We start from the raw sequence: 16198 nt of genomic DNA, 5'->3' as shown, positions 1-16198 counted from the left end.
TTGCCAGACACCATTGTCAGGCGGTTATCTGGTGGGAAAGGTGTACCGTACATATGGGGATGACGAGTTCCTGCTTCGCACTCAAAATCAGAGAGTTATTATTGACTTTGAAACCGGCACCGGCCCAGTCGTTGATGATGGAACTGGCAAGCGATTTAACTCTTTCGTGGTGATCAAGCGACGACATTTTTCTTGCACTTCAGGATTCAAGTGTAATTCACATATTCTGTAATGTATTCTGTAATTCTGTTCGAATATTAGAGGGAAAGACCAGAGGAGAACTTCAGGTTTCGAACTAGAAAGCATCTTTTAAAAGTGCTCATGAGATGAGAATGCCAGAGTGCCAGAACTAATGAGCTAATGAAATTTGACTGTTTTCTGGACCACCCTGTCCTTTCTTGAGACTTTTTTAAGCTCAGGGTGTTCGATTCTAACTTATCATTGGGTTTGTTTAATTGATTAGGGTAAGAAAGTCTTTATTTATCCATTGGCCGGCCTTAAACTTAATTTTCTTGTCGTATTTTCGTATGGAAACAAAAACTGTTTTCATGATTTTCCGACCCAATTGAGGGAAGTAAAACAGGAATGTAAAGTATCAATCCGGCTTTGTTTCATGACTCATTGAGAACCTAAAATTTAGGATTGGTCCGACAACCAAAGGTGCATCCTCAGCATACTGAGCAATCATGTCAAGTAGTACAAGCTAAAGTGGTCTTTTTAGGATTGACCTTAATAAAATCTGAAAAGGTAAGAAATGGTCAACAAATCGCCATGTTAACCAAAGACATATAGACATAGGGTTTAGTGTCTACTCACCATTCGACTTTGCTCGTTTTGATTATCTTCAATATGAAGCCATCTCGTTTTTCTTTACATTTTGTTGGGTGCTAGGTGAGCCAAACCCGGCCAGCGAAGCCAACTATGACATCGTCTGTTTACAAGCTTCCGATAGGGACCGTCATGTCCGTATCAAAATGCTTCTGTGGATGTGTTAGCGTTTGAAAGGTTCCTGAGGGAAGATTGGGGATGGGGGTGGGTGGGGTGAGGGGAGAATTGAACCGGGACCTCACTCATGATAGGAACTGGCTAACCATTATACCGCGTCTCCTTTCTCTCTATTTGTTGTAATGCTTATTATGGCTTATTGGTCTTTCTTACAATGCGAAAGAAAATACTTTTTGACGAGAAACAAATCGAATAATCGAATTGTTGTACTACTGGATTGATCAACAACTGCCGTTTGTCGAAGGAAAGCAATTGCAATGATTTTATTACATGATGGCAATCTTTTCGATGGCAATCTTTTCGATGATAAATGCTGAGCAATATTTCAATGTTGCCGGTCTTCAATCCAAGGTAAAAAAAATGGAAGGGGAAGAAGGAGAGAATTTAATATCCACTCACTCAAGTTGGTCGATCGAGTAAGTTGTGCCTTGGTTGGGTGACCATTTTCGAAATGACGCATCCATTCACAGCCGCCACGCTAAAGGAGGCCAGGATTGAATTGAGGACCAACTTTTCCCCGGCCAGTCTCAACTTACACCAAAGAATAGCCCAAGAACTTTTTTGACCTTTTTGACCAATAGGAATGGTACATCGGAATCAAGGCTAAACGCTGTGTTTGTGCGTGTGTGGATGTACCTTTTTTTTACACGCAACCCAAGAGAAAGGTCAAAATGAGCCCTACACAGCAGTCCGATGGTGCATATCGAGTTTATTTTCCTCTTTCAGTCGGAAATCTGGGGATATAAGCCATGGTTGAATCACAAGGCCACAGACTCGGAGAATGAGCGGGCCAAGAAAGCATTCGAAGCCGTGTTAACCGTTACTGCCAGTAGCTCGTACACCGCGGAATACGAGAACTTTTCCGCCACCGTCAAAAGACTGTCCAAGAGAATGTTCAACTACGATTATCCCGAGCAAGTCAGCATGTTTGTGGCCAACTTTCACGACGCCGTAAGTGTCCACGCCACCCACGGGCAGAGTTGTCGGCGATTAATCACTCAAAAATGCGTAAACGATGTCGAACCGAATTACTATTTCAGGTACTTTTGTATGCCACGGCATTGAGGGAGGTGGTTCAAGAGCAAGGAATGGAAGCCAAATCCGACGGAAAATTGATAGTCACCAAAATGTGGAAACGAACCATCTCGGGTAGGTGTTGCTTGCCTTAATTGCAAGGATTGTACACATTTCTCTCGTGGACTATCTTCTTACGTTTCCATCTTTTCTTAGGCGTGTCTGGTGAAGTGAATATCGACGGCAATGGGGATCGGAAGGCCGATTATGCTCTACTAGACATGGACCCGGTTACTGGCGAATTCATGGTAGGTATTCTCATTTGTATGTTGCCGGTACTCAGATATGCGGACGCACGCTCATCAAAGGTAGTGGAGGGTTTCTTGGCCTGGGCTTGGTCTATTTTGATGGTTGATCAAGCCAGTCAAAGCACGATCATATTGTCGGTTCAATTTCAAGGCTGCCAAGCGAACACACGATGCCTTTTTCATCGATTGAGTACCTTATTGCTGATCACACAAGCTTAGCTCACTCAAGGACGACTTTACCGTGATAACGTCGTCCTTGGCTCACTGCTCCAATTTTCACGGGGGAAATGCAATGATCTCAAATGGAAGAAGGAACGTGGCGCATGAACATTGGGTGGCTACCTCATGGCAATATTACTGGCCATTCACGTGTCTTTGTTCCATCCCAACTATCCATTATGGTTGCATAACAATGTCTAATCATGCTCAATTGCTTTCTTTCGAACAGCAGTGGGCGTTTATCGAGGTCTGAATTCCACTTTTGAATTGAATGACTCGCGTCCAATTCATTGGCCCAACCGTCAAGGATTGGGGCCACCTTTGGACGAGCCCAACTGTGGATTTGATGGTTCTCGTTGCGAAACGGGCATGTGTAAGTGTTTATCGAGCCTCAGGCTCATCAACGAATTTGATTTGCTGAGTCCTGGCATTCATAAATAACGAAGTGCTAAGGCATGTCATCGAGAAACTGTTTATTTAGGGGATTCGGGATTACTGAACGCCAGGTTTGTGAATGCCTCAGAAAGAGTTGCGAGTACAATAGCGATCTCTCTCTTTTCTCTATAAGGGGCCTTTAGGCGTGATTTATATACCAAAAATGAACGCGAGCAATTTTCATATTCATGCACTTTACATATTGGCTCTCCGACAAGCATTACTTAGTACAGAGATCTTGGGAGACTTTCAAATTTTGACAAGATTCCCAATCACTAGAACATCACTATTTTGCGTGCTTGTGCCTCGAGGGTTAACAAAGCAAAGCCAGTATTTATAAATGAATCAATACACTTCAACAAACTTTGATTTTGCCGCATGAATGCAAAGGTTCTTGTTCGGCTCAGATTTCGATGTACACATGGAAATTTGCTCGAATTGGTTCATTGCTCGGGCCAGTTGTCGCTTCTCTGTGTAGTGTGTACGTAAAAGTGTTCAAAGCTTGGCCTATTTCCGGCCAAATTATTGGACGTCCCCAACTTTGGACAGGCTTGCGAAAAAAAAGTGAGCTCACCAGCTGTCACTTCTTTCTCTTGCTCAATTGGGCCAAAAGCTCTCATGATGAAGACTTTTCCTGTAACAAAGGCCATCGAGTCTTTAGACTAATCAATGGGCTTAGATCATCCGGAGTGAGTTGATCTCACAGGCGAAATTGTCCAGAGCTCTCAAAACTGTTTGTTTAGATAGTCCGAGGCTCGAACTTGTGTTTGACAACTTTTTAGACATGGAAGAGTAGAAGAGAGAGCGAAAGAGAGAGAAGGCGGAAAAGTCTGTCAAGTCTCAAGACTGCAAGTACTAACATCAGGAGAAAATAGCTCCCTCCTAAGAATTGAACGAGGAACTTGTCAGCCAAATATGCATTCCATTTTGATGAGCTTTGGTGGAAACCAATTCCTCTCACTATGGAGTAAAGAGCATCACTTTCGAGAATCTTCAACTTGAGCTGGATTTAATTTCCCAAGGGGCTGTCCTCAAACATGTTCAGCCAGATAGGAGGAAATTGTGCTTCGGTCATGAACTTTGAGTTTGAGTCTGCTTTGATGGGGTGGGTAATGTTTCTTAATTCTGGGGAATCGCTTTGTTTTTTGAGGAAATTTCTCTTTTTACGTTCAAACCAAAGGTTGGCAGAGAAAATTCAATTTGAGTTGCTAGAAGTACCTTTCTGTCTGCGCACTAATTGGAAGGTGCTCAACTTTGATCCCTTTTCGTTATCCTCTCGTCAGACCAAAGCAGTCTGGACGCTCGTCTTTTGTGGACACAACCTATTATAGGATAAAGGCCACGCCGAGCCTTGCAAAATAAGTCTCCTCGAGCCTTGCTTAAAACAAAAGCCCTTCCCACTTCATTTGATGCACACATTTTTTGATGAAAATGAAGATCTTGATGCAAGGATCAAAGCAACCGTTTCAAAGCTCAAAGAACTCTTTTTTCTGGACATGAATTTGCAATTTTGGTTGAATATTTTCGTCCTTATCATGGCTTAGCAAATTTGTTTGATCAGATCCAAGTAGGAGTTGGTTCTCATTTACCTCAGGCATTTACGACCATTGTCGAAGATAAGATAAAAAGGCACAGGGGTTTCCCCTCATCTCACACCTTGAATATACATACAATATATGGTCTGCCTACAAACGGACGAAGATCAGAGACAACGAGACACGCCAACGATCAAAGAAGAAGACAACAAGATCCCTTCCCATTAGGAGATATATTTGGCCTCATTTGCCAGCTAAAGCACACAACCAAGCCAGACGCACCACGTATTGACATGTGTAGATACAGCAATTCTCTCACTATTGACTTTTGGGTCGTAATGTGGATAGAGCCATTCTTTTTTTACGTCCCTCTCCTCAACTGCAAACTCCAACGACCGATATTGGTCAAACAGAGATCCAAGAGATCTAAAAGAGATTGTCAGGCGGTTATCTGGTGGGAAAGGTGTACCGTACATATGGGAATGACGAGTTCCTGCTTCGCACTCAAAATCAGAGAGTTATTATTGACTTTGAAACCGGCACCGGCCAGTCGTTGATGATGGAACTGGCAAGCGATTTAACTCTTTCGTGGTGATCAAGCGACGACATTTTTCTTGCACTTCAGGATTCAAGTGTAATTCACATATTCTGTAATGTATTCTGTAATTCTGTTCGAATATTAGAGGGAAAGACCAGAGGAGAACTTCAGGTTTCGAACTAGAAAGCATCTTTAAAAATGCTCATGAGATGAGAATGCCAGAGTGCCAGAACTAATGAGCTAATGAAATTTGACTGTTTTTTGGACCACCCTGTCCTTTCTTGAGACTTTTTTAAGCTCAGGGTGTTCGATTCTAACTTATCATTTGGGTTTGTTTAATTGATTAGGGTAAGAAAGTCTTTATTTATCCATTGGCCGGCCTTAACTTAATTTTCTTGTCGTATTTTCGTATGGAAACAAAAACTGTTTCATGATTTTCCGACCCAATTGAGGGAAGTAAAACAGGAATGTAAAGTATCAATCCGGCTTTGTTTCATGACTCATTGAGAACCTAAAATTTAGGATTGGTCCGACAACCAAAGGTGCATCCTCAGCATACTGAGCAATCATGTCAAGTAGTACAAGCTAAAGTGGTCTTTTTAGGATTGACCTTAATAAAATCTGAAAAGGTAAGAAATGGTCAACAAATCGCCATGTTAACCAAAGACATATAGACATAGGGTTTAGTGTCTACTCACCATTCGACTTTGCTCGTTTTGATTATCTTCAATATGAAGCCATCTCGTTTTTCTTTACATTTTTTTGGGTGCTAGGTGAGCCAAACCCGGCCAGCGAAGCCAACTATGACATCGTCTGTTTACAAGCTTCCGATAGGGACCGTCATGTCCGTATCAAAATGCTTCTGTGGATGTGGTTAGCGTTTGAAAGGTTCCTGAGGGAAGATTGGGGATGGGGATGGGGTGGGGTGAGGGGAGAATTGAACCGGGACCTCACTCATGATAGGAACTGGCTAACCATTATACCGCGTCTCCTTTCTCTCTATTTGTTGTAATGCTTATTATGGCTTATTGGTCTTTCTTACAATGCGAAAGAAAATACTTTTTGACGAGAAACAAATCGAATAATCGAATTGTTGTACTACTGGATTGATCAACAACTGCCGTTTGTCGAAGGAAAGCAATTGCAATGATTTATACATGATGGCAATCTTTTCGATGGCAATCTTTTCGATGATAAATGCTGAGCAATATTTCAATGTTGCCGGTCTTCAATCCAAGGTAAAAAAAATGGAAGGGGAAGAAGGAGAGAATTTAATATCCACTCACTCAACTTGGTCGATCGAGTAAGTTGTGCCCTTGGGTTGGGTGACCATTTTCGAAATGACGCATCCATTCACAGCCGCCACGCTAAAGGAGGCCAGGATTGAATTGAGGACCAACTTTTCCCCCGGCCAGTCTCAACTTACACCAAAGAATAGCCCAAGAACTTTTTTGACCTTTTTGACCAATAGGAATGGTACATCGGAATCAAGGCTAAACGCTGTGTTTGTGCGTGTGTGGATGTACCTTTTTTTTCACGCAACTCCAAGAGAAAGGTCAAAATGAGCCATACACCGGCAGTCCGATGGTGCATATCGAGTTTATTTTCCTCTTTCAGTCGGAAATCTGGGGAATATAAGCCATGGTTGAATCACAAGGCCACAGACTCGGAGAATGAGCGGGCCAAGAAAGCATTCGAAGCCGTGTTAACCGTTACTGCCAGTAGCTCGTACACCGCGGAATACGAGAACTTTTCCGCCACCGTCAAAAGACTGTCCAAGAGAATGTTCAACTACGATTATCCCGAGCAAGTCAGCAGTTTTGTGGCCAACTTTCACGACGCCGTAAGTGTCCACGCCACCCACGGGCAGAGTTGTCGGCGATTAATCACTCAAAAATGCGTAAACGATGTCGAACCGAATTACTATTTCAGGTACTTTTGTATGCCACGGCATTGAGGGAGGTGGTTCAAGAGCAAGGAATGGAAGCCAAATCCGACGGAAAATTGATAGTCACCAAAATGTGGAACCGAACCATCTCGGGTAGGTGTTGCTTGCCTTAATTGCAAGGATTGTACACATTCTCCTCGTGGACTATCTTCTTACGTTTCCATCTTTTCTTAGGCGTGTCTGGCGAAGTGAATATCGACGGCAATGGGGATCGGAAGGCCGATTATGCTCTACTAGACATGGACCCGGTTACTGGCGAATTCATGGTAGGTATTGTCATTTGTATGTTGCCGGTACTCAGATATGCGGACGCACGCTCATCAAAGGTAGTGGAGGGTTTTCTTGGCCTGGGCTTGGTCTATTTTGATGGTTGATCAAGCCAGTCAAAGCACGATCATATTGTCGGTTCAATTTCAAGGCTGCCAAGCGAACACACGATGCCTTTTTCATCGATTGAGTACCTTATTGCTGATCACACAAGCTTAGCTCACTCAAGGACGACTTTACCGTGATAACGTCGTCCTTGGCTCACTACTCCAATTTTCACGGGGGAAATGCAATGATCTCAAATGAGAGAAGGAACGTGGCGCATGAACATTGGGTGGCTACCTCATGGCAATACTACTGGCCATTCACGTGTCTTTGATCATCCCAACTATCCATTATGGTTGCATAACAATGTCTAATCATGTCTAATTGCTTTCTTTCGAACAGACAGTGGGCGTTTATCGAGGTCTGAATTCCACTTTTGAATTGAATGACTCGCGTCCAATTCATTGGCCCAACCGTCAAGGATTGGGGCCACCTTTGGACGAGCCCAACTGTGGATTTGATGGTTCTCGTTGCGAAACGGGCATGTGTAAGTGTTTATCGAGCCTCAGGCTTATTAACGAATTTGATTTGCTGAGTCCTGGCATTCATAAATAACGAAGTGCTAAGGCATGTCATCGAGAAACTGTTTATTTAGGGGATTCGGGATTACGGAACGCCAGGTTTGTGAATGCCTCAGAAAGAGTTGCGAGTACAATAGCGTGGTTCTTTTCTCACTTTTCATAAAAATAAAAACCTCTTGGATGGCAGTTTTTTCCTTACGTAGAAAGCTTGCTTTTTAGTACTTGAATAGGGTGTCCGTCTCTGAAGTTAGACGTTCTGGGCTTTGTGAAAGTATAAATGTAGCAATATAAATGTTGGGGAGTTATCGCATTTCATGGTAAGATTAGGATATGCGGTTCAAAAACCAAAACACAAAAGTTATTCGTTGTCAAAAGGAAATAACAATGTTAAAAAAATCACGAGACTGTCAATGAGATGGATAGATTACTTTGCAGTACTTTGAAGGCAGAGCACCCACGGTACCGATGAAAAAAAAGGGTCACAAACTAATTGATTGATTTATTAGTTTCGTCATTTTTGGCCCCTTAAATAGCACGTTTGCCGTATCTTCCGATATAAAAACAAAAAAAGGTATTGTGCATGATTTTGTCACTTAGGGAATGATCATGCACACACGAAAAATTTGTCCAAACCTGACTTGAAAGATGCAACCGAATCAACAAGGCCTACGTATTCCCTAAGAATATTAGAGGGAAGCAAGTTAAACAAAGAAGGAGCCCGAGAAAGAAGAGAAGTGGACTTTATTGTTCGAACTAGTCTGGATTCTCGAGGGCTGGGAAAAAAATTGAATGCTTGAGTCCGTTGCCATTTCTAATGCTAATCATTTTGGTTCAAAATTCTTTAAAAATCAAGGATGACGGCGTCATTGTCAACCAAAAAAAAATAATTTTCTATTGCGAGAATGCCTCATTGGATTCGTTAATTTTCACAATATTACAATATATACAATTCAGCCTGAATGTACTGAGTCTTGTCCCATTCTGGGTCAGACCTAGGATCGAACCCATGAACCCGAGTATTAGCTCGGTCACGCTTTAAGCGACTGCGCTACAACCATCTCCTAGACTAACAGTATTTGTTCAGGGTATCAGCATTATATAGGTTTTCCTTGAATCGCAATACAATGACATTTCTGGTGGCAAATTATTGTGCTAGAAGCATTTACCCAAACCAAGGCCTTCTTTTGGTTGAGCTAGACGGCTTTTGAGTTTAGGTCAACTGGAATTAGTGCTTTCATCATGTAGGTTTTGAAAATTTGCAAAATATCGCCAATGAAATAATGGATGATCTGCTAAAAGGTAAAAATTAGGTAGTAAATATTGATTTGCTAATTTGATTTTTCGGATGGGACATTAGTTGTGATGAACACGCAAATAATTCAAATTAATATAAAGGGAGATGGTTCTAGCGCAATTGGTTAACGCGCGACCGAGTTAAACTCGGGTTCATGGGTTCGATCCCAGGTCTCCCCCCCTTCTAGTGGATCATCGCCTCGAATGGCGGCCCCAGAACCCAGAATGGGACGAAATAGATGTATATACTGTATACATTGTAAAAGACCTATGATCCAATGAGAAATATCTCGCAACAAAGAGTTTAAAAATAATGGATATCAAATGTTGCATGGCATAGTTGGTGTCAAAGAGAGTAAACTGACCTAAAGAGACTTGGGATCGAACCCATGAAAGCGAGCGTAGCTATCTGCACGACTCCACCCTTTTTCTCCATCATATCATCAAGAGCTAACCACATCTGCCAACTCTAATTCATTGGTGGATCAACTAGTAAATGACTATAAAGTCGAGTAAAATTGATACCTTTTTCCGTCTTGAACTGCTTGGGATCCCATTCCCTGTAGCAATAATGAAGCCAGCAAAAAAATAGACCTAGGAAAGAAGTAGAAATGCTAAAACGTAGTATTTTACCTTTTTCGGCCAATTTAGGAAAACCTGCCTAAACCGTCGTTCGTAAGGAAAGATACCTTCTTTGTACAATATTTTTTGTCCTTGCCAGTCATGAACAAGTCAGGATGGATAGACTGTTTGCCAAGTATCCCTATCTGAAAGACGTAAAAAATATACAGACAGTCCTTACACGTGAAGGAAGGACTTTAGGCTAACATATTTTTGAACAACTTCTTTGTCTAACAAAAAAATCTTAATGATAGTCGTCTGTCTTTTATTAATGTTTGGCTGCCAATAAATGAGACCAAATGAAACTTTTTTGTTGACCTATTTTACGACTTTTCACCTTTTATGGCTGATTTTTCTACCTTTTTCTGGCAATCTATTCAACCTCTTAACTACCTTTTTTGTATTGTTTTCTACCCTTTTTCCGAAGTCTTCAACCATATTTTGAAATAGTTCAGGAAATAGACATAGCCTTGACTGTGACACCCTGAAGGATTGATTTTAAAGACCAAAGTGGTGTCGACAAATGATTCCCATGTTTTCTTGAACCAAGAGAGCTTTTCGAAGGCTGACTACATCACAAAAGTTTAGCATCGGGCATGACCACTTTTCCCTAAATCTTCAAATTAGGGATTCACTTTGTTTTACTTAGTCAATTGGTGGAGGAGACTTTGTGTCGAGGTTAGCGCAGTTTCTCTTATATGAGAGAGGTCCCAGGTTCGAATCTCCTTCCCGGCCTTTCTCTAGGAAACTTTTTAGACGGCTAACACTGCCCACAGACGGAGAACCAAACTCATACGGACACGACACTGCCTATCGGAAAAAGTATAAGGTCGATGTGTTGGCTGGCTTTCGCTGGCCGGGTGAGGCCTCATCCCTCCGACCCTAGCATCCAAATACAAAAAAATGCTCAGTTGTTCGAATTGCTTTTGCAAAACCTATTTTACAGATTTGGCTATTCAAAGTTTTTTACCAATCAATGTTCATGAGCGTAGCACACTTTTTTTATTCAATAGGAACCACAGCCTTCACTGTCATGAGACAGAGCAGACCAAAAAGTCTTAGTGTTTCGACTTTGATTGATGAATATTTTGTTGCACAGTCAGTCTCTCATTCTATTTCAAATTAATAAAGCTATCGGACTAATAGATGATTTACTCATAGTTCTAATTTGGTCTTTTCTTTATTATGCCTTTTAGTAGCTCTTCTGTATTAGAAAGTGCCCCAGTGACCTCCCAAAATTTTTGCTAACATCGTCATGTGGCTGCTACTTTAATGTCTCAATAGACGCGTAAGAAGTGCTACTTAGGGGCACCAAAAATAGGTCGATTTTTTGACATTACGTCGACAAAGTTCTGAGAGGTGTGGATCTAGACATCAAGAAATTCTTCAATTTGACTAATCAATATTAATGTGAACATATTTTCAAAGCACATTCAAAGCGAAAAGCTCTTGCCAGTTTGAAAACTGTGAATCCTTGGTACCTATTTCAGTGGCGTCGAAACGTTATTGAAGAAAAGAAGGGTACTCATGAAAATCATCATTGCGTGGTGGTATTTTCTAGATATTTGAAATTGAGGTGACAATGGGCGAGGGAGCAGGTGGCTTCGTTCAACACATCCTCTCAGTTTCAAGTATTCTTCATCCATGTTCTTGGAAATAATGGAGAACGCCGGATCATCCTCTGAAACCCTCGCGCAGAGAGCCACCTCCAAGGACAGGTCCGCCGCGAAGGTGGGGAACCTGCTCAGTCACAATCAGGTGATTTTTGCCCGAAACCCACGTAGTTGTGAACAAGTATTGTTCGAGATTTTCGCACAACCTCTGAATCCTTGCGTTCTCAATTGACCCAGCTTCTCGAAGATCCCAAGAGGGGTCTGTGATCCGTGACTACTTTCGAACTCCGGCATTCCTTGTAGAAAGGACTTGCACTTTTGTCTGAACCAAATCGCGCTCAACTCCAGCTCAATGGTAACATAGTTCGTTCGGTGCCGGAGATAAAGCGCATGAAACCACACTGAACGAGGCGGATCTCCCGCGTCCATCCACCGACCTTTCGCGCTGAATCAGGCCAAAGCCCAACCGTGTAGACGCAAGTCATCCGTCAATAATTACGCTGTGCAACGCCAGGTCAAATGGTTAGACGACTGCTGGGAGGTCAAGATGCGGTACTTACCATCAGGCAACAAGAACGCGCACAAGTACGAGGACTTCTCGTCCAGTGGGATCTGGAAGAATCCGTGTACGGCGTCCAACTTCACAAACCATCTGCTCTCCAACTGGATCTGGTGCATTAGGTCAGGGACCAAGGAGAACGGATGGACTGGTCGCTGTTTTGCCTTGTTCAATCTCCGGTAGTCCACAACCAACCTCACCTTGCTGCCTTGTTTGGCACGAAGTGGGCGGCGCGGCACCACTCCGTCAGCTCCGGGCACCGAACCATCATCTTAGCGCGCAGCAATTCCTCCCGCAAAACTGTCGATGGTTCTTCATGGTGTTACTGGATCAATCTCGCCGTTAAGACATGATAAGGTACAATACATTTATCATCCTTCAGTTCAATTTTCATAGCACCGCCAGAATATGGAGCCCGTCTCATCTCCAAGTGAGGAGACCATCACATCCGCTGCGCCCGTCAAGAAGCAGCGGATCCGTTCGACCTTGCTCTTTGCTTCACCCTCGATCTTGCTGATGGCTTTCTCGATTTCTGTGGCTTGCTTTGAGACAGGGGTGGAGGTGTCTCCACATCTGGCGGTGGCGTTGTATCCGCCTTGATCGTGTTGATCGTAACACACGTATGGGCTGTGGGAAAGTTGGGTGAGAGATCACCCAAGGTGATGAGGTCCTTCTTGCCGATTAACGGATCCATCATGTCCGGGCAGACCGCCGCCGATATAGTCGCCGTTCAGCGCGCAACTTCAGAACAAAACCTTTCCACATTTTGCATGAGTGGTGTTCCATTTGCCGCGCTCAGTACCATCCGCAAGGGTGCCAAGACAGATCCTTGCAGGCATGCCACCGGTATAACAGTGCGAGCTACTCCCGAGTCAGGTAAACCTTTGACCTTGAATCCATTGTTGCCATATCTTCCCGATATTGTAATAAACTCCATATCTGTCGACCTTGATCTTATAGTGTTCAATCTTCCGGCAGAAGGGGAACGACTGCGTTCGCCATTATGTTTCATGCCAGGGAATCCACCCCGACCTTGTTCCCTCTCGCAGGCGGGCTTCATTGGCGACAAAGGTTCTGGATATGTCCCACCTTGCCACATGAGTAACATGGATGATCTCGGAATGGACAAGCTTCTCGAGTGTGTGGGTGTCCACAGCCACCGCAGCTAGCGGCCACGGCCGCCAGGATGGCCTCAGCCGTAACAGGAACGGCCGTGACAGACGGGGCAGCCATATCCTTCAGCATGCCTTCATGCTTGATTGCCTTCTCAAGTAAGTCGCTCATCATCGGATTGTTGATCTTCCTTAACTTCGAGAACATAACTTGTTCCTCCGTGGTTCCGCAGCAAGGCTATGAATATCTTTGAACTGTGCCGGAGTAATAGAAGACAGTTCCACTTCGTTGGCTCGGCAATTCACATTGCCTGTTCTTCTTCAAGCAGAACAACGCCAGTCTTTGCATGAACAGCGGCTTCAACTCCAAGAAATGTTTTTCTAGGATCAAATAGCAAGCCTCCACTGATGCCGCATTCCGTATTTCCTCCTCAATGGCAACGCAGAGGTCGCTGGCAAGGAAAGTTCTAAAAAGACCCTTCTGGCCATCGTTGTCCATTGACTCCCCGTGTGATGCATTGAAGTATATACGAAATTTTTCAATCCAGACTCGCATTTCAAACGGTTCTGCTTCCGACGACAGCAATAGTGGTTTCACCTCCGGGACAGACTTGAACTGCCGAGGGCGTTCTTGCTCCCATCCGCCGCCCGCTTTTGCTGTTGTACTGACACTGACAAGAACGCAGAGGGCGCGGTCTCGGTCTTCTCGCAGGCCATGCAGATTGCCGCCACTGTAGAGATTTTTGCGGAGTAATCGTCCACTGCCTTGGTCTTCTCCTTGTAGGTCCGCTTTGGCGTCGACCTCGACCAAGGTCTTGTTCGGCAATCAAATCGTCATAAAACACTGTCATCTCCTCCAGTTTTGTCTCCGCCTCACTTAAGAGGCTGCACAGGCGGTTCAGCACCGCACCGGCTTATCCAGCTCCCGAATCATATTCAACTTCTTCGTCACCTGCGACTTCCTGTTCAAGATTTGCTCTTTGACACCCATGATGATCTAACCGTTGAACTGACGTAGTCAAAGGCAGAGACGACGTGCTCCCTCTCAGCTTGGGATATCGGCAAAGATGACAGAAGAAATACGAGAAGTATTTGAAGTGGCAGAATTGTGGGCGTGTGGCGTGAGCGTGGTTCAAAGACTAGAACTGCGCCATGGAGGATGGGAGGGCGTGGCCTCGATGAGGATGGAGGACGAAGATGAGACACGTGTGGTGGAAGCGAAAAACAAGTGTGTGTGTATTTGATCGTATCAGTTGAGAGAGAGAAATATACGGTACGTTACACATAAGGCGCCGGGTATACAGCGGTATATATAGGCAATACTACAGACCCTCAACCCCTTCATGTGAGGGAGATGTGCTGTATTGATTGAGCACATACTTGTGCTCACTTCTTGCATACTAGTCAATTGTATATTAACCAGTCTGGTCAAAGAAATAGGGTTCACAAAAATGATAGCATATGATCCGTTTTAAAATAAATTTTCTTTTAAAGTGAATGAACCTTGAGAAAGAACAGCTGCAGGAATCATGTTCTGGAAAGTGACCACTAGATGGCAATACCCCAAAGGTCAACGACCAAATTCGAATTGGCATTGTTATGTAGTTTGTGGACCACATAATCTTCAGTTTTACTAAAATTCTTTTTTTTTTGGTTTGTTTTTTCACGGGCGTTTCTAACGGCTACAGGGAATGTAATCCCCAGTACTATTAAAATGAAAGGTTATAATTCGTCTATTTATTACCTTTCAATTTTTATATGATATTTGGTCTAGCAACGAATTTGAGTTGGCAGACCAAGCTAGCTTGAATGTACGGTTCATCTGGTATGCTATCTAAAAATTTGTCCAAGTCTGACCTGAAAGATGCTACCGGATCAACAAGGCCTACGTATTCCCTACGAATATCAGAGGGAAGCAAATTAAAACAATGAAGGAGCCCGAGAAAGAAGAGATATGGACTTCATTGTTCGAGCTAGCCTGGATTCTTGAGGGCTTGAAGGTGCTCTCAAAACGCACATTAAACCTCTACGGTCACTAGAATTGACCCTAAACCCAGGGTTGGACAAAGCTCATGGATACTTTTGAAGACGTACAGTATCAGTACCTTTCGTACCTTCTCTGAACACTGTACAGTCCCAACTTTTTTAACCTCTCCCAATATGAGAGCTCTCTCAATCCTGTGATGTTCCTAGTGAAACATCTTTGGACTTGCTCGACCTTTTGCAAACCTGCTGAACTCATTGGAGCCCAAATGGGCGAGGCATATTCAAGATGCAGCTGAACAATCGACTTGTACAGAGTTAGCATCGTGATGCTATCTCTGACTTAAACGTGCGATATATCCAACCACACATTTGAAAAGCTTTACCCACCTTCAACTGGATATGTTCATCGAACTTTCCATTATTTTGGAGGACTACACCTAGATCTTTCATAGATGAGACCTGCTCAATATCTTTACCTCCATTATCTACGAGTGGAGTATTTAAAGGAGTTGACCCAAATGTCATTGAGCGGAATTTCATTCCGTTCAGGGCCATATTACTCTCAGTTACCCAAGAGCAGATTCGATCTAAGTCCTTTGCAAGGCTACTGGAATCTTGGCCATTCCTACCAGAAACTAACTTTGTATCGTCAGCATAAGAGAGAGATTGGCAGTAATACTAAGCTTTAGAAGCGGGGCAACGAAAATTATAAACAAGAGGGGCCTAAGATCGAACCCTGGGGAACACCTGACTTGACATCATGTATGTCACTAAGGGATCCCTCAACCTTAACCAATTGCTTCCTACCAGAAATGAAACTTTTTAAGCAATTGAGAACCTTGCCTTGGATCCCAATCTCATGGAGCCTGTTAACTAAAAGACCATGATCTACCTTGTCAAAGGCCTTGCAAAGTCGAGATAAACAACATCAACTGTATCATGGCTCTCTAGTCCCTCAATAACCCGCTCAATATGTTCAATCAGTTGGGTAACCGTGCTAAAATGTGCTCGGAACCCATGCTGGCTAGGAGGAAGGACTTCATGAATATCAAGAAATTCAACAAGTTTGAACTTCATGATCTTCTCAAACACCTTCGCAATATTCGAAGTGAGAGAAAT

The 16198-nt window shown here is 43.4% G+C and overlaps 1 protein-coding gene across 1 annotated transcript in view; it reads left to right on the top strand.

Annotated features, from left to right (window-relative positions):
• The window catches only part of LOC131892768 (atrial natriuretic peptide receptor 1-like), a gene marked incomplete in the record, with an annotated part of 134836 nt that overhangs the window by 62350 nt on the left and 56288 nt on the right, over positions 1-16198 (top strand). The window contains 4 exon segments of the mRNA XM_059242614.1: positions 6672-6897; positions 6987-7095; positions 7177-7268; positions 7717-7861. Of these exon segments, the coding sequence (XP_059098597.1) occupies positions 6672-6897; positions 6987-7095; positions 7177-7268; positions 7717-7861 (572 nt within the window).

Source organism: Tigriopus californicus, chromosome 1 (genome assembly GCF_007210705.1).
Source record: "Tigriopus californicus strain San Diego chromosome 1, Tcal_SD_v2.1, whole genome shotgun sequence".
In the NCBI taxonomy this organism is placed as follows: domain Eukaryota; kingdom Metazoa; phylum Arthropoda; class Copepoda; order Harpacticoida; family Harpacticidae; genus Tigriopus; species Tigriopus californicus.
This window is presented reverse-complemented; position numbering and strand designations above follow the sequence as displayed.